Source organism: Rutidosis leptorrhynchoides, chromosome 3 (assembly GCF_046630445.1).
Source record: "Rutidosis leptorrhynchoides isolate AG116_Rl617_1_P2 chromosome 3, CSIRO_AGI_Rlap_v1, whole genome shotgun sequence".
Classification (NCBI taxonomy): domain Eukaryota; kingdom Viridiplantae; phylum Streptophyta; class Magnoliopsida; order Asterales; family Asteraceae; genus Rutidosis; species Rutidosis leptorrhynchoides.
In genome coordinates this window covers 101,113,039-101,129,395 of record NC_092335.1, presented here as the reverse complement: position 1 = coordinate 101,129,395, position 16,357 = coordinate 101,113,039, and the positions used below count along the sequence as shown (strand labels likewise).

At 34.8% G+C, this 16,357-nt stretch overlaps 3 protein-coding genes and 2 non-coding genes across 7 annotated transcripts; all 5 read left to right on the top strand.

The window, feature by feature from the left end:
• The first annotated feature begins 353 nt into the window (after positions 1 to 353).
• Positions 354 to 2,764, top strand: LOC139896577 (uncharacterized). Its single transcript, XM_071879223.1, has 7 exons — positions 354 to 485; positions 578 to 710; positions 1,156 to 1,259; positions 1,353 to 1,524; positions 1,610 to 1,750; positions 1,842 to 1,933; positions 2,036 to 2,764. The coding sequence occupies exons 1-7, from the start codon at positions 391 to 393 to the stop codon at positions 2,628 to 2,630; spliced, it is 1,332 nt and encodes a 443-aa protein (XP_071735324.1). The 5' UTR covers positions 354 to 390; the 3' UTR covers positions 2,631 to 2,764.
• A 1,650-nt stretch (positions 2,765 to 4,414) lies between these two features.
• On the top strand, positions 4,415 to 9,963 carry LOC139896575 (ribonuclease E/G-like protein, chloroplastic). 3 transcript variants are annotated; one of them, XM_071879221.1, is made up of 12 exons: positions 4,415 to 4,432; positions 5,572 to 5,722; positions 5,806 to 6,896; positions 7,249 to 7,563; positions 7,654 to 7,695; positions 7,782 to 7,906; positions 8,130 to 8,277; positions 8,365 to 8,437; positions 8,628 to 8,740; positions 8,879 to 8,998; positions 9,091 to 9,243; positions 9,587 to 9,963. In XM_071879221.1, exons 2-12 carry the CDS (start codon positions 5,593 to 5,595, stop codon positions 9,782 to 9,784), a joined length of 2,508 nt encoding a protein of 835 aa, XP_071735322.1. In that variant the 5' UTR covers positions 4,415 to 4,432; positions 5,572 to 5,592; the 3' UTR covers positions 9,785 to 9,963. The 3 variants fall into 3 exon arrangements, with proteins under 3 accessions (XP_071735322.1, XP_071735323.1, XP_071735321.1); XM_071879222.1 differs by lacking the exon at positions 4,415 to 4,432 and adding an exon at positions 5,341 to 5,420 and having other exon boundaries at positions 5,884 to 6,896; XM_071879220.1 differs by lacking the exon at positions 4,415 to 4,432 and adding an exon at positions 5,341 to 5,420.
• Positions 9,964 to 10,420: 457 nt separating this feature from the next.
• LOC139900247 (cation/H(+) antiporter 2-like) lies at positions 10,421 to 14,193 on the top strand. Its single transcript, XM_071883037.1, has 4 exons — positions 10,421 to 10,576; positions 10,985 to 11,983; positions 12,553 to 13,469; positions 13,932 to 14,193. The coding sequence occupies exons 1-4, from the start codon at positions 10,421 to 10,423 to the stop codon at positions 14,191 to 14,193; spliced, it is 2,334 nt and encodes a 777-aa protein (XP_071739138.1).
• A 559-nt stretch (positions 14,194 to 14,752) lies between these two features.
• Positions 14,753 to 14,905, top strand: LOC139903698 (U4 spliceosomal RNA). The gene has a single exon (XR_011778501.1). It is a non-coding gene; the product is annotated as a U4 spliceosomal RNA (small nuclear RNA).
• A 1,254-nt stretch (positions 14,906 to 16,159) lies between these two features.
• LOC139903702 (U4 spliceosomal RNA) lies at positions 16,160 to 16,310 on the top strand. Its single transcript, XR_011778504.1, has one exon. It is a non-coding gene; the product is annotated as a U4 spliceosomal RNA (small nuclear RNA).
• The last annotated feature ends 47 nt before the right edge of the window (positions 16,311 to 16,357 follow it).

Genomic DNA, 16,357 nt, shown 5'->3' with positions numbered 1-16,357 from the left:
ATAACACAAAAAATACAAATAGTGTCTAGTAGAGTATAATACTATTACTCCGTAATAACTATACCGAAATTTTTATTTTTAATTTTTATTTTTTCTTAAAAAAAGCTTTGCAATGCAAAAAGCTTCAATGGTAAGAAATCCAAAACTCATACAAAAAGATCCGTTTTCTTTTCCTGTCGACACCAATCAATACCAGACAGTGGGCCCCATCACACCACGCCACGTTCCTTTAATTTCCGTTTTCTATTTTTTTAATTAATAAAAAATTTTACTTTTCCCATTCATTTCTTCTCGACCGTTACACATAAAACCCCAATAAAAACCCATCATCTATTCTCTCTCACACAGTCACACAAAAACACACTCATCTCCATTGTTAACATTGCAAAAATGAGCAGCAGCAGTATGGCAGCTAAAAGCCATTGGAAGAAAGCAGCTAACATCACAAAAGCACTCTTCTTCAATCGCTTCAACAATTCCAAATGGTCAGATACTCAGATCTTCATTTTCTACTTTAAATTTTCGAAATTAGTTTTTACAAGTTTTGAGCCCTAACTATTTGAATGTGAAATTTCAGTAAAACAGCTGCTAAGCTAGCGGTAGCTCGGATAAAGCTCTTGAGGAATAAAAGACAGGTGGTCATCAGACAAATGAGGCGTGATATTGCTTTGTTACTTCAGTCTGGTCAAGATGCTACCGCTCGAATTAGGGTTTGTTTTTTTATTAAGTTTTTATATTTGTTATTCACCTTTTACTTAATTCATTGACGGAACAGTTACTAGTATTAGAAATGGTGGATTTCATGTTACATTTGGTTTTTATGTATTGGTAGTTGAGTACTCATGAATTTCATGATTATAATGTGAATTTAATTAGCTGAACGACTGCTTTATCCTTTTGGGAATTCAAAATTGTGTGATTTAGTAATTGTTGTAAAGATATGTAGAAATGGAAACTTGGTGAATAAACTAATGCTTATTTTTTGTGATAAACCATGTGAACTTTGATTGACTGAATGACAATTCTTTCCTTTTGGGAATACAAAGTTTTATAAATGTGATGTTGTAAATTTAGGTAAAATGGAATCTTGGTAAATTACTTTGGAAGTTGACTGTTATTTTCTGTATAACTAACGCAAAATTTTATCATGTGAAGGTTGAGCATGTGATGAGGGAGCAGAATATTCTTGCTGCTAACGAGTTTGTTGAGCTTTTTTGTGAATTGATCGTGCAAAGACTTTCAATCATAGCAAAACAAAGGTATATATTAATTGCAAAATAGAAGAAATTTATTATTTAATATGTAGACTTCGTTAACGCAACCACTCACTGTTTTGGGTTCATTTCTTACAGGGACTGCCCTGCAGATCTGAAAGAAGGGATATCGAGTTTAATCTTTGCCGCCCCTAGATGTTCTGAAATTCCAGAATTAGTTGCACTTAGAGATATCTTCGAGAAAAAATATGGCAAAGATTTTGTCGGTGCAGCTACTGATCTACGACCTGACTGCGGCGTAAATCGAATGGTGATCATTTTTATTCTATATTTATAATTTATTTATAATTATATACTTGAAGATGTTAAGCATATGATCACGTTTTGTTTTGCAGCTTATTGACAAGCTCTCTGTTAGAACCCCTGCTGGAGAAGTGAAGTTGAAGGTCTTAAAGGAAATAGCGAAAGAATATCAAATTGATTGGGACACAACAGAATCTGAAACCGAACTTCTCAAACAACCTGAAAAGCCTATTGTATGTCTTGATTATTATTCAACATATATGACCTTAAAAAACATGTTTTTTTTTAATCAATACAGTCGTTTTTTTTTTTTTCTTTCTGCAGGACGGACCACAGACCTTTGTGAGTGCTTCTACCATGCCGATTAAGTCTACGAGTGAGCAAGTTGTTCAGCCAAACAACTCACAATCGCGCAGGTAAATAGTAAACCCCGTTTAAATAGAAGAAAATAGGGTAGAGAAAATTGATATATATGAGTAATAATTAAGTTGTCAATTGTTTATTCTATTATATATCAGATACTCAGGTAATGGTCAAAATGGTCAAAATGTAATGCATTTTGACAACACAAAATCAGCTGCTGAAGCTGCTGCTGAGTCAGCAAAAATGGCAATTGCTGCTGCAGAAGCTGCTGCATACTTGGCGAACAAAGAGTCAAACCAGTCAACAACTCAATCACATGAATACATAAATGATTCAAAATATGATGACATCAGACAGGGTTCTGAAAAGTCTCGTGGTTCATCAAACGGTCAAAGGAGATACAGCTATAACGCATCTGGGGTTAAGTTTGATGAGTCGGATTGTGATGATGAGCAACCTGAAATCGATTACGACAAGATGTGTCAAGAAGATGATAGACCTGCACGAAGACACACCTACAGTGCACCACCTCGAGTTCCGTCTGTTAAGTTTGATGAATCAGAGTCTGATTATGATGAGGAAATTGAGATGGATCGTGAACATGATCGTTTTAGTGAAATCAACCGGGGTCCACCAAAGCGGGCTGCACCACCTGCACCTTCTGGGAAACAGGGTCAGCGAGTTCATCCTAAACTGCCAGATTATGATACACTCGCTGCTCGTTTTGAAGCGCTCAAGCAAAACAAATAAGATGGTGGATGATAATCTTTTTGGTGCTTTATATGATATATAATAAAGAAAAATATATGTGGTAGTAGATAAATTTGGATATGGGTCTGTTAAGCTTTCTGTTCTAAGTGAGTTCTACCTTGGTTTTTGCTTCTTTTGACTTTAATCATTCGTTATTCATTACATGTATCACAATATATGTCTGTCTGTTGCAATATGAGTATAAATGTTGGTATATTTTCATTACTATTGTTCAGTTATACATTTGTAATAATGTATAAAAGTCATCAGTCACATATTTTATTGCTTTAATCCGTTCAATCTCTGACAAATTGGCCAACATGAATGGAGTCTACAATGATGAGGAAATTTGATACAATACTATGCTGTTTGGTCAATTGTCAATAACGTGTAGAGTCAACGGCGAAGCTGGAAATTATAACTGATGGTGTCACTATATTTCGAGCTTATGTGTAAAAAATCAGTACACTTTTATATGATAAATTAGGAAAGGAATACGTGAATAATATATAGCTGATCTAGAGTACATTGTACAACTATAATGACATCTCGGATATTTTGTTTTCAAAGCGTAAACTTTAGAAATACATTGTTTGTCATGTTAGTAAGGTATTAATGTATTATGCTACAATTGTATTTATTGGTTAATTTATAGATAATTTTTTTTTTCTTTTTTCAACAGACAAAGGTTAATTTATAGATGAGATGACCCTTGAACTTATTCAATTTGAATTTTATTAAAAGGACAGGGGAAAAAACAACTAAAGAATTGAATGGAATGAGACAACAAAGTTGGCCTCATTGACATTCTTCAACAAAAAGAAAAATAATACACTAGGGAGAAGACTTGAACTTGGGGCGTATATATCCACACTAAAGTGATTTTTGATAATCTGCCTGACTGCCTCTTACGCTACAATGAAGTTAAGATAAAAGCTCTATAACTAATATATATTGAATCAAGTGTACATGAAAACATTATTCTACCAAACATTGAAGGGGGTCATGTGCACCCATAACAATGCATATGGCTCCGTCCCTGGTGTAGACCGATAGTGACACCAAACCCCGTGGTGCATTTAGCAACCCACTAAACACGCTTTGTAAATTGTAAGAGTTCCTTTACCGAATACCTCTTGAGTGACAGGTACGAGTCTATCCTAAAGGCTTACTATGAGTGGCAAGTATAGTACCTACCGTATTCGGTGATTAGATCTACAAGCATGTTGATACTGCTTCAAACGGGCTCAGATATGCAGAGAGGTTGATTACAAATCGTAAGTCAAAGGTAAAATACTTGTTCTCCACGAGACTTGAACATGCGCCAACTTCTCAAATTCCCCACATAGAGCCCCGACTCCAAAAGTAAGGGTGACCGATTGAGCCATTGTTCATTGATCTTTTTGATCAATTGTACAAAGAACAAGGTGAACATTTTAACAACACCGATTTACTAAATTTGCCTTTCATTGTTACTCTCGGTTATTTATAGTTGTATATATCTTAATATAACTGGGTCAATAAAAATTGTTAGGATAACATTTTTAGGACTGAGACTGTAATTTTATTTGATGAATATATATTTAAAATTGAAGCCAAAATATATCTCCCTCGGATAAATGTGACGGAGTACTAAAAGAAATTGACACTTTTCACAGTTCCGTCTTCCTTATCTTTGCAGACTAAAAAATAAAAAAAAAAAACATCATAGCATAGCAAAGCTAGCCGTTTTCCTTCTATCTGCTGGTTCTACTTCGTTACGTACTTCGCTCTTCAACTGCCGTTTACAATACTCCACCTCGGTACGCTCTCTTTAACATTTCTCATTTTTTTTTAATTATGTAGACGTTGAGTTGCCACGTTTCATTTTGTGCAACAGTATTGTATTACAATTTTTTCTCATATTTTTTAAAGTTATTGTAGGCAGCTTTGTTCCATTTTGGCTAATACGTTCAACTGTTTGTTTTTCTTCATTGGCTTCAGTTGGGTAGTTTTGGTTTGTACACCAACTGTTTGTTATAATGCGTAGCTTAACTTCATAGTCTTGTCTATTCAATTTACTATCATGGGTGATCCAAGAATTTGTTTATCTGTATCTTTCATTCGTAAAAGGGTAACCTTTATTGATAAAATTATGAATGACTCTGCTTCGCCTTTGTTAATTAAAGGGTTCAGTCATTTTATAGTTACAACTTTACCATGGTTTTTATTCAATTTATGGGACCTGTTACAAAGAATTAGCACATAGTCTTTCAAATATAAAAGTTCATGTAAATTTTATAGCTGTAAAGTAACCTGTTGCATATCAGAATCCAGAAGGGAAATCCATGTGAACTTTGCATATTGAAGTTGGTCAATCTTGATGATTTTCTATGTTGATTTTAGCATTGGACATACATGAAGTTTTGTGATTGTCTGTCAAAGCTTAAAAGTTGCATAAGTTTGTCTTCACGTATAATCAAGAATAATTGATCCTTCAATATTTCATATTGTGATAATTCTTATGAGTTGACATGCATTCACTTTTTATCTGCATATTTCAAGGTCCAACTTTTTTCTGTGTATATCTGGTGCTCATGCTTTTCCCTCATACTTGTTCTTTAGGAAGTTACGCGTGCAGCTGAATATATTAAGCAACCTCTGCACATTTTGATCTTTTAAAGGAACCATTTTTTAATCTCTATAAGAAATTACCGAATTACCTAGTTTGTCGTCTGATGGTCCACACCTGGGTTGGTCATGTTCATTAATGCTACAAAATATCCCAAGCTATTGAACACAGAAGCAAAGGTAATTTACCATGGGTCACTTACATATATAATAATCATTTGCAAATTTTTGAGATTCTGAATTGATAATTAGTTGATAATATTTTGAACTTTTAAATTGTTACTCCATGCATTCTGCAATTATAAATTGTTCAATGTCTTGATTTGAGCAGATTCATGGTCTAGAAAGTTCTATGCAATCTTTGTGTGACGTGTCTTGGATATTCAGACCTGAAATTTCTTTACTACAACAAGTAGCTCGAAAAAGTAGTAGGAAAATATTAATTAGTAAAAATTTTGGACAAGCATTTGCTCGATCTAGAGGTATCAACCTTTTGTGCTTATAAATTTTGTTTTTATTTGTTAATATGTTGCTGAAACCTCTAAGTTTCTCCAGTGCTTTTCAGATAAAGGCAAAGTATTGAATGATCACGAAAGTGACCTTTTGGTTTCAAAGCAGTTGACTTTGGATTTTGACTTTGAAGGTAAGTTTGACTCTGAAGAGATTACGTCTACAATTAAGAAGGATGACGGTTCTTGTGGACTTTTCAGCCGAAATTACCAGCCTGTAGAGGAGCCCTGGATTCTTGAAAGTTTTCAGTTGACTCCAAAGTCAACTTATATAGGCGAGCTCTCAGTTGACTCTAAAGTCAACTCTCCGACTCATGCCACACGTGAGCAAGAAAATATAGTTATTCATTCCAATAATAGGAATTTTAAACCACTTGAGTACCCTGTCGAGGAACCTTGGCTGTTCGAATCATATATTGGAAACATTGAAAAGGATGGTAATTTTTATAATCAGCATCCACAAATTACTGAAAATTTTGGTGACAAATCAAATGGAAATGTTACAGAAAACGAAGATGAGGTTGAAGAAGTTCTAGAAAATCTTTTGTTAAGTAACGATAGTAAGGTAGACGTGCACGAATCTATTAGTAAAGTTATATTGATTAACTCTTCGTTATGTACCATGCAAAGAATTGCGGTTATGGAAGATGAAAAATTGGTTGAGATTTTATTAGAACCAGTTAAAGATAACGTGCAATCCGATAGTGTATATTTAGGAATAGTCACAAAATTTGTTCCTCACATGGGTGGCGCTTTTGTAAATATCGGGTGCTCTAGACCTTCGCTTATGGATACAAATCATAACTGGGAACCGTATATATTTCCTCCATTTCGCAGCCATCGTAAGCTAAGAAAAAAACAAGCAAAAGTTAATGACATCATCAAGGACCATGATGTTATTGAAAATTCAGTTCAAACTATGCTTGTAAACGATGGAGAGCGTAACGTGGATGACGAGTTTAATGATGAAAAAGTTAATGGCAAGATACGTTTACATCGGCGAACCGAATTTGCGAGTGATTCGGATGAAAGTAATTGGGGCCTTGTTCAAAAAGGAACTAAAATAATTGTACAGGTTGTTAAAGAAGGATTGGGTACTAAAGGCCCAACACTTACTGCTTTCCCAAAGTTAAGGAGCCGATTCTGGGTATGTCTTGATCTTAATTTGTTCTATGTACTCGTTTTTCTTATCAAGATTTCATTCAAAGTTTCTTTTTAAGGTGTAAATTTAAGTAAAGGTGTCATCTTTAGTTCATTTTCCTTATTAATGGGTCAATTTGGGTTATTCTTGATCTTAAATGTCTCAACTTGGAGTGCTTTTAATCCCACTTGGGTCAAATACACAAACAAACTAAATGGAAACAGTCAAATTAGTGTATAAATTGCATATTAAATTTTTTATAGAATGGTAAAAATTTGTTTGTGGGCCAACCCATTCTGGCCCGCCTGACCCACCTGACCCACCCATATCACTACCTTTAATTGTAAGTGATATGCAGGTTCTGATGACTCGTTACACTAGCGTACATATTTCCAAGAAAATTTATGGATTAGAGAGGACTCGGTTGCGGGTCATAGCCAAGACTTTGCAGCCACCCGGGTTTGGTTTGACCGTAAGGACCGTTGCTGCGGGCCATACACTCGAAGAGTTGCAAAAGGATTTGGATGGCTTGCTTTCTACATGGAACGGTATTATAGAACAAGCGAAATCTTGTGCTCTTGCAGCAGATGGAGTCGAGGGTGCCGTACCGGTTATGCTACATCGGGCCATGGGTCAGACTCACTCTGTTGTCCAAGACCTTTTTAATGACAAGGTAATAAAGTCAAACATGTTTGACTTTTAACAGGAATTTTGAATTTTCTTGAGTTTTTTATAGTAATTGTGCTTAGTTGGCTGTCTTTAGGTGCAGAGAATGGTAGTTGATTCCCCGGTGACATATCACGAGGTAGCATCTAGTAAATAAGACTAATACATAATGTGTTGTTACATAATTTATTTAATGCTTTTGTAAATTTTGGGATTTATGGTCAGGTTACAAGTTATCTTCAAGAAATAGCTCCGGATCTATGTAATCGAGTTGAATTATACAGTAAAAGAAATCCATTATTTGACGAATACAATATTGAAGAAGAATTGAACAACATGCTTAGTAAAAGGTGAGAAGCAGCTAATAATATATAAACACTGTTGTGTGTTGCCATTCCTTGAGACAAAAAACTGTTAGAGTCGGTCATATGCCATGCACCTGATGGTTGTTAAAGGGCCAAAAATGGAAATTCTTTTCATCTCAGGAAACCTAAAGTTTTATCAGACTATAAAATTGAATTATCAGTGTATTTGTAATTTGATTATCTTTCAATATTAAACTTTGTGTTGTAGAGTACCACTCTCTAATGGAGGTTATCTAGTGATAGAACAAACTGAGGCTTTAGTCTCGGTTGATGTAAATGGAGGCCAATGTATGCTTGGTAACGGGACTTCACAGGAGAAGGCGATCTTAGAAGTCAATCTTGCAGCTGCTAAACAGGTTTGTTAAAGATTAATGAATCATCATTTCTGGTTTAGATTCATGCAAATTAGTAAATAACAGGTGCCAACTGTCAATTGATTTCAGATTGCTAGGGAGATACGACTAAGAGATATCGGTGGGATTATTGTAGTTGATTTCATTGATATGCATGATGATTGTAAGTCTGTACCTGTTTGTTTACTTCAGTTTCTTAAATAAACTTATCTTTTCTTTTCTTTTTTCTTTTCTTTTCTTTTTTTTAAAATTTTTTTTTTTATAACCATGACCTTTTTACCTTTGTAAGATGGTCTAGAATACCAATAAGTTACATTTTCATTTAGTCTATTTCAATGATGTTTTTTATTCAGCAAATAAGCGACTGGTCTACGAAGAAGTTAAAAAGGCAGTTGTCAGGGATCGGTCAATGGTCAAAGTCTCTGAACTTTCTAGGCATGGATTGATGGAGATCACCAGAAGAAGGGTATGATATCTGTTCATATAGAAAAAGTTTAAGACTTGAGACCAAAATTATTTGTTGAAACAAGACTCGAGATGGTGTCTGATTTTAGTATCTAATGTACAATTACTGTTTTAGATAATCTAATCGGAATCTTAACAGGTGCGACCTAGTGTGACATTTATGATCAGTGAACCGTGCTCGTGTTGCCATGCTACTGGAAGAGTAGAAGCATTAGAGACCTCATTTTCTAAAATCGAACACCAAATTTGCCGATTTCTTGTCAGTAATTCATTCAAGTGCATACGATTATCTCTACTCTAATCTGCTAAAAACTTGGTTGAAGTATTCATACACTTTTACTTTTTTCCCAGGCGTCGATGGACCGAGCAGATCCTGGAAAACCGAAATCTTGGCCAAAGTTCATTCTTAGGGTAGATCGGTACATGTGTAGTTACCTGACATCTGGTAAACGAACAAGATTAGCAACACTCAGCAGCTCTTATAAAGTATGGATTCTGCTCAAGGTATGTATCAGCACTATATGCATATTCAAAACGAGAAATATTATTAAGGTAAAAGGCAGAAGGATTTTCCTGTTCGGGCTACCCGGGAGGGCGAGTAATCCGACCCCATACTCTGATGTACGCAGCCCAGCAGGATTACTCCCTGGCTGTTTTCAACCCTTCCATGGCCACCACAAAATACTCGTCCTAGACAGGATTCAAACCTGAGACCTCTTGCAAGGAACTCAGGGCCCTAACCACTGGGCTATCTTGTGATGGTTAAATCTCCGGCTCTTTTATTCCTTATTTCAATTAGATTATGTTACATGCTACTGTTTCGATGGGGACTACTTTGATGCATCAGGTTGCTAGAGGTTTAACAAGGGGTGCATTTGAGCTCAAGCCACTAACACAAGGGATGGAAGATGGAGATGATGATGACAATGATGATGATGATGATGATCGAGTTGTCATGCCGTTAATACAGCCAGCGCCTATGAATACATCTAGGAGGAAAATCACCATCTTTCCGATCAAGAAGCGGAAGACTCGCGGAAGATGACATTTGTTGTTTAGACAACATCCTATTTTCTTCTTTTGTGCACATATTAAAGAGCTTCCGAGTGCTTTTTATTATGTTCTATTTTCATGACAATATTCGTTATTCTCATCACTTGTATGTATCGCACATCCATTTTGACTGTGTTATTAATCAAAACGAATCTTCTCAATTGAGTTATCAAATTAGTGACCGTTTTTTAAACCATTATTTTGAATTTCAACCATTGATACCGTGAATACCTTCTAAATATGAAACAAACATATTTATTATTAGTATTAGAAATGACCACAACTAATTATCAAGTTCATTTTATTAATAGCAAATAAAAACTCTATTTTGTAACATTAATAATATTGTTGTGTTTGTATTCTTAAAGTCCAGGTTGGTCATGAAATGCTTGTAACCAATTTTTTGTGTCTCAAAACAAACACAAACCATTAACCAAAAAAATGACAATTTTGTAGGATTATTGATCTCTCTCTTTCATCTCTCTTCTTTCAAATTCATCTTCAACAAAATCTGTTTCCATTTTCAATACCTTTCCTGTTTCGTTCTTCATCGTTTCTGGGATAAAGAATATAACATTTGATTATATATATACGTGCGGGAGGCAGACAGACAGACAGGAAAGCAATCATGGATGAGACGTCGGAGTTATCATGTACGGATAACGACATGATGAACCCAGCAATAACAATGACGACACAAGTCTCTGCCATTTTGGTTTTGTCTCATGTTTTCCAGATAGTCCTCAAACGTTTGGGCCAACCCGCACCTCTTGCTCAGATCCTCGTAAGTACGTCACATAATCTTTTCTTCATTCATGTTTTCATACTAATTATTCGATCTATGTTGTATTCATCATCACATATACCTCAAAACAACCCACATATGAATTATTGTGTTTGTCTTTGAAATCTGTAAAACAAAAATATAACTGAAATTTTGTATGATGACAATATGATCAAGGGCATTTTTGTCATTTTGCAATTATAGATCAAAAACTTTAAAGATATGACCTTTTAATGTCGTATTATAACTTTCAGACAAGTCTTTTGTTATTGACATAATGAAAACTAAAATGAACACTTTTCGGTTGATTTTTACACTTCTAAACCTCAAAAAATATGTAAAATTTTGTCAAATTTCATACCTTTACTCAGTTTTCATTATTTGTTGTGTTCTTATATCATACTACAGGCCGGATTCGTGCTAGGTCCATCAGTCTTATCAAGAGCACCATCAATACATGTGTTCTTCTTCCAAAATTTCGCTATTGATTTCTACGAAAGTATGGCGTTATACTGCAGAATAAGTATCATGTTTCTCATAGGCCTTGAAATGGATATCCCATACTTAATGAGAAACTTACGTCCAGCTGGCATTATCGCGTGCGGTGGTTGTATAATGTGCACAATATTCGCAACCGCTATTTCGTTCTTCGTCTATGAAGAAACAGGATCACGTGGGTCCCGATTCACAATGGCTTTAGTCATAACAGTAATCTTAGCCAACACTGCATCACCAATTGTGTTTCGTTTAGCTGCAGATTTAAAGTTTGCAACTTCTGATATAGGAAGATTAGCTATTTCGTCTTCTTTGATTGGTGACATGTATGCTGTGTTTATTTTGGTGATAATCTCAGGTGAAAAACATAAACGAACGGTTAATGGTTGGGCCCTTATGGCTTTTTTGTCTGCTGGCCTTCTAATCGGAATCATTTTTGCAACAACGTATTTAGTTAACTGGCTTAATAAAAGAAATAGAGACGAAAAGAATCTTCAAGCAGTTGAAGTTATGTTACTTTGTTCTGTTATTCTTGTTGCTGCTATGATTTTAGAAACAATGGGATTTAGTAGCATTATTGCTTGTTTTCTAATGGGGTCCTTTTTCCCACGTGGCGGGAAATCGGCTAGAACGTTGTTGGCTATTTTAACGTATACTGTGCATAACTTCATCTTCCCGATCTACTTTGGTTACACGGGGTTTAAAGCAGATACAAATTATTTGAACGAGTTGAAGAGAATTGCTATTGTTGTTATGGTTATTGTGTTGAGTATCGGTGGCAAGATTTTAGGGACACTTGCTGCTTGTTGGTATTTAAAGACGCCTTTGAACGAGGGTATTCTTCTTGCTTTTTTGTTGAACATGAAAGGGCATGTTGATATTTTGACCTTAACAACAGCTTTTCAGAATAAAGTAAGTACTTTTGTAACTTGATGATTTGACATAGAGTGCGTTTCTTTGCCTCTTGATTGAATGGTAATGCTGAACTGTTTAGCATTCAGTGCGTTTGTTTTTGACATCTGAATGTTTGAACAGTTCAGCATTCAGTTTGTTTGTTAATCATTCCGTTTTATCAAACTCACCGTAGTATGCTCATTATATCTTGTGACAACATATAAGAGGATCCGAACACTTAATGGGGAAATAAGTACTTAATGTGTAAACAGATAAACATATGACGTTTTCCATATTCAGATGGGGAAATAAGTACTTAGGGGTTGTTTACTTTTTTATGTGTTAAGTCATGTTTCCATTTGCCTCTATTTGGGAAGGGGTGAATCTATGTCTTCTAGAAACGGACCAAAATTTTAGATTAAGTGATATATTAAGTGATAAAGAAATAACAATTTTACTTACTGAATGAATTAAGAATTGTATAGAAACAGATCATTAAATGGAAAATAAACAGACCCTTAATGTGTTGCTATCAATCCCCATTAACATAAATTGTACGATAGTTTAACTTTTTTATGATAATGCAGGTGGTGAACAGTTCAATATTTTACAATTTAATGGTATCATCTGTGGTGATTAGTTCGATAATTTCAGCTGCACTAATCGGTTTCTTGGTAAGAAGAGAAAGCTATACGATCGGTATCAAGCACATACCAATGGAATTTCATAGTCCCGATAAGGAACTGAAACTGCTCGCGTGTGTACATAGCCGCCACCCGCTCAACTCTATGGCAAAGCTCATTGTGTCGTTACGGGGGTCAGATAACGTCCCGATATCACCATATTTCATGCATTTAGTTGAGCTTCCTGAAAAAATAAAGAAAAAATCGGTATTTTATGAACAAGAAGAAGATGATGATAGTGATGATGAAGATTACAATAATAATGATGTGGTTGAAATCAATGAAGCTGTTGATGTGTTCATTGAAGAAACACAAATGATGATTCATCATTTTCAAACGGTAGCGCCTTTTGTGACAATGTATGAAGATATTTGTGATTTTGCTGATGATATTCGGGCATCGTTTATTGTTTTACCATATCATAAACATCAAAGAATAGATGGGAAATTTGAGAATGATAAGGAGGGAATAAGAACTACTAATCAAAAAGTGTTGCGAAATGCTCAATGTTCGGTTGCTATTCTTGTTGACCGTGGTCATACGACTACAGGTACACAGGCTGCGGGTTCTGAATCTTTGCAGCAAATTGCGATTTTGTTTTTTGGTGGGCCAGATGATCGTGAGGCGTTGGGTTTTAGTAAACGTCTTAGTACACATCATCATTCGAGTGTTACTGTTATTAGATTTCTCCCGGTACCTTCTAAAGATCCTAATACAGGAATTAATGTTTCCCAAAAGGATGATGATGTGGTAGTGGCTATTGATCATCAAAAAGAGATTGATGAAGCTGACAGTTCTGCGTTAGCCAATTTTTATCACAGGTAACGTATTGTGTATGTCAAAAATTTCAAGCTTTTATGGTTTATGGTACTTCTTAGATATGGCAAAATGGGCGGGTTGGATAATGAGTCCTGACAGATAGATTTTTTTTTGTGGCGAATCGAGTTGAGTTGAAGTGGAACACATCATTCCAAAAGTTTAAAACTTTTTTATGAACTATTTGTGTGTTACGAGTGATTGAAAAATAGGTCATTCAGGTCAAATATAGTCCAAATTTTTTACTAAATTTCTTAAACTGCTGATAATATAGTTCTATACTTTTCTTGGATACATTAACAAATGAAGTTCAACTGAAGAAGTGAACAAAAACTTGTTGACAGGGGGCCAATCCAACCCGGCCACATTAGAAAGTGGTCTCTTTTTGACCCGGACTTTCAAAACTTAACAATATATGATAAGGTTGTCTTGATGGCGTATAAAAACTAGTCATTGTTGGTATTCAGGTACGTGACATCAGGGAAAGTACGATTTCAAGAAAAGTATGTGGACAACGGCGCACAAACAGGAATGATATTAAGAGACATGGCGGAGACGTACTCAATGTTTATAGTAGGGAAAGGTGGTAGAGGAGAGTCTATATTAACTACCGGAATCAGCGATTGGGAAGAGTGCCCCGAGCTTGGTGTAGTAGGTGATTTCTTGGCTTCTAGTGAGTTTGATATTAGTGGATCCGTTTTAGTTGTCCAACAAAGTAGACGGTTTTGAACTTAGTTAGATTTACATATAATCTTTTCAAGAATGAGGAGATCTAAATCTAACCTCTCATGTTGTAAAGGACAGTGCAGCATTGTATCCAAGAAACGGGTAGTAAGATCTAAATGAGAGAACTTTTTGGTCATGATCATGTGTAGTAGACACGAACGAAAGATGGTATGTTGTAGATTTCATGTAATAGTTACTCGTTAGAGAAAGGGTAGGCCGGGTTGTTCGTATACTTGTATGAAGATGTAGATTTGCTTTTAATTATTTTTTTTGAGATGGTGATTTTGTTCCATGGTGATCCATTATCTTTGTGGTTCAAGCAGTTGAAGTTGTCATCACTAGTAGAATATAGAATATACATAATCTTTAATTTAGTTTAGTGATAGTGATAATTGAAGTGTAAATGTAAATAAATGTTGCAGGCAGAAAGAAAGAAAGAGAGTAAATTGAAAGAGGACTGAAAATAATATGGTTGAATTTATGGGATCCCACATCGGTGGGAGGAAAGAGTATGAAGCAGGGATAGGTAGTATAAAAGGAGAGGTTGGAGGAAGTAGAAGGTATCTTTGCGCTTGGGGCAATGACGCAGCTAATGAGGTAATAACCGAGGCGCGTCAATTGCTGGTTGAAAACTATTTCCAAACCCCCTCCTTGGCTTTGGGTCTCCCGGAGCCATCGAGAATTTCTGGAAGGACTCCCTTCATTGGGTAAAGTCCTACAAATCACTAGTTTCGAATTTTCTTTTTTAATAAAATATAAATATGAAAAAGAATTTTCCTTTTTAATAAAATATAAATATTTTTTTTTTTTTTTTTTTTTTTGAAAGGCAATAAAATATAAATATGAAATATGAATATAAATATCAGTATAAAAATATCAAATTTTATATCAAAATTGCCGAAAGGCTTATGTTATTACAGTATAAAAACAAGCACCAGTAAAAAGATCTCTCAACTTTGTATTTCAAATGAAAGTTTTTTTTTTTTTTTTTTTTTTTTTTTTTTTTTTTTTTTTTTTTTTTTTTTTTTTGCAGAAGTGCTTATCCATTGAAAAGCGTGGATCCTACATTGTTCCCATGGACAAATTTTTATTCCCCCCTTATATGTGGATCTTTCAAAATTAAACCCTATCCCCTTGATGATCTTGTTATTCGAGGTTGAATTAAACCATAAAAAGAAAGAAATTATGTTATTTTTCTAGAATTTGAAGAAAATGAAAGGATAAGGTTTTAGTAGTGGGATTAGCTTGGTTTTTATTTAACTTGTGAATTGTTTCTACCAACAAGATATATATACAATTATATCAATGTTTCATACAATAAGTAAACAATAATTTGTTTGAGGCACATTATCTTTGAATCCAGAATATGTTATACGGTACAAGTTTTGTTCTTGAGGTTATCGAATAACATATACATAAATTATTCGAAATCAAAATCTTTTATGCTAAATACTACTACTGTAATAATTCATTTTTCATCCTTTAATCTCTTAGCTAAAGTACACTGGTAACCATACAAATAGTTTCTTCTTTTTTTCTACAACCCAACCCATATGCTTTTATACTTGAAAGTTGCAACGCTGCAGATAAAGTAGTTGAAAATGTGATATATATACCCTCATGTGCGGGTCATGTGATTAAAGGGTTGTCCGATACACCACAAGTACCCGAAGTATTTTTCAGAGGCATACTTGTCAATTTGAAATTGCATAACGAACTAATTATCATTCTTTTGTGATTTTCATGTGTTGTATCATTTGCAAATCAAGTTGGGTTCATTAGTTTCAGCATCCAGGTTAGTATATTACGGAGTATGTTGTAGGCATATTCCCATCACATAGCACATTAGAATAGAATAGAATTTTATTTGATAACCAGATGAATGTAATTATCCCACATTGGGTTGCGGACATAAAATGAAGAAGGAGAAGGTAATATATAGTGAAGAGTTGGGGGTGGTGTTAAAAGTATCTTTGCGCTTGGGGCAATGATGCAGTTAATGATGTAATAACCGAGACGCGTCAATTGCTGGTTGAAAACTATTTCCAAACCCCCTCCCCGCTTTGGCTTTGCCTTGGCCGTTGAGAATTTCTGGAAGGACTCCCTCATTGGGTAAAGTCCTACAAATATCCTAATCTAAATAGTTCATCATATTGCATATAATAAA

Excerpts from the sequence above, each read along its gene's own strand:
- LOC139896577 (XM_071879223.1), top strand. The coding sequence starts at position 391 with ATGAGCAGCAGCAGTATGGCAGCTAAAAGCCATTGGAAGAAAGCAGCT. Across the intron at positions 486-577 it reads CGCTTCAACAATTCCAAATG|TAAAACAGCTGCTAAGCTAG; the intron begins GTCAGATACTCA and ends GTGAAATTTCAG. Across the intron at positions 711-1,155 it reads ATGCTACCGCTCGAATTAGG|GTTGAGCATGTGATGAGGGA; the intron begins GTTTGTTTTTTT and ends TATCATGTGAAG.
- LOC139896575 (XM_071879220.1), top strand. The coding sequence starts at position 5,370 with ATGTTCATTAATGCTACAAAATATCCCAAGCTATTGAACACAGAAGCA. Across the intron at positions 5,723-5,805 it reads AGCATTTGCTCGATCTAGAG|ATAAAGGCAAAGTATTGAAT; the intron begins GTATCAACCTTT and ends AGTGCTTTTCAG. Across the intron at positions 7,564-7,653 it reads AAGACCTTTTTAATGACAAG|GTGCAGAGAATGGTAGTTGA; the intron begins GTAATAAAGTCA and ends GGCTGTCTTTAG.
- LOC139900247 (XM_071883037.1), top strand. The coding sequence starts at position 10,421 with ATGGATGAGACGTCGGAGTTATCATGTACGGATAACGACATGATGAAC. Across the intron at positions 10,577-10,984 it reads CACCTCTTGCTCAGATCCTC|GCCGGATTCGTGCTAGGTCC; the intron begins GTAAGTACGTCA and ends ATCATACTACAG. Across the intron at positions 11,984-12,552 it reads CAACAGCTTTTCAGAATAAA|GTGGTGAACAGTTCAATATT; the intron begins GTAAGTACTTTT and ends ATGATAATGCAG.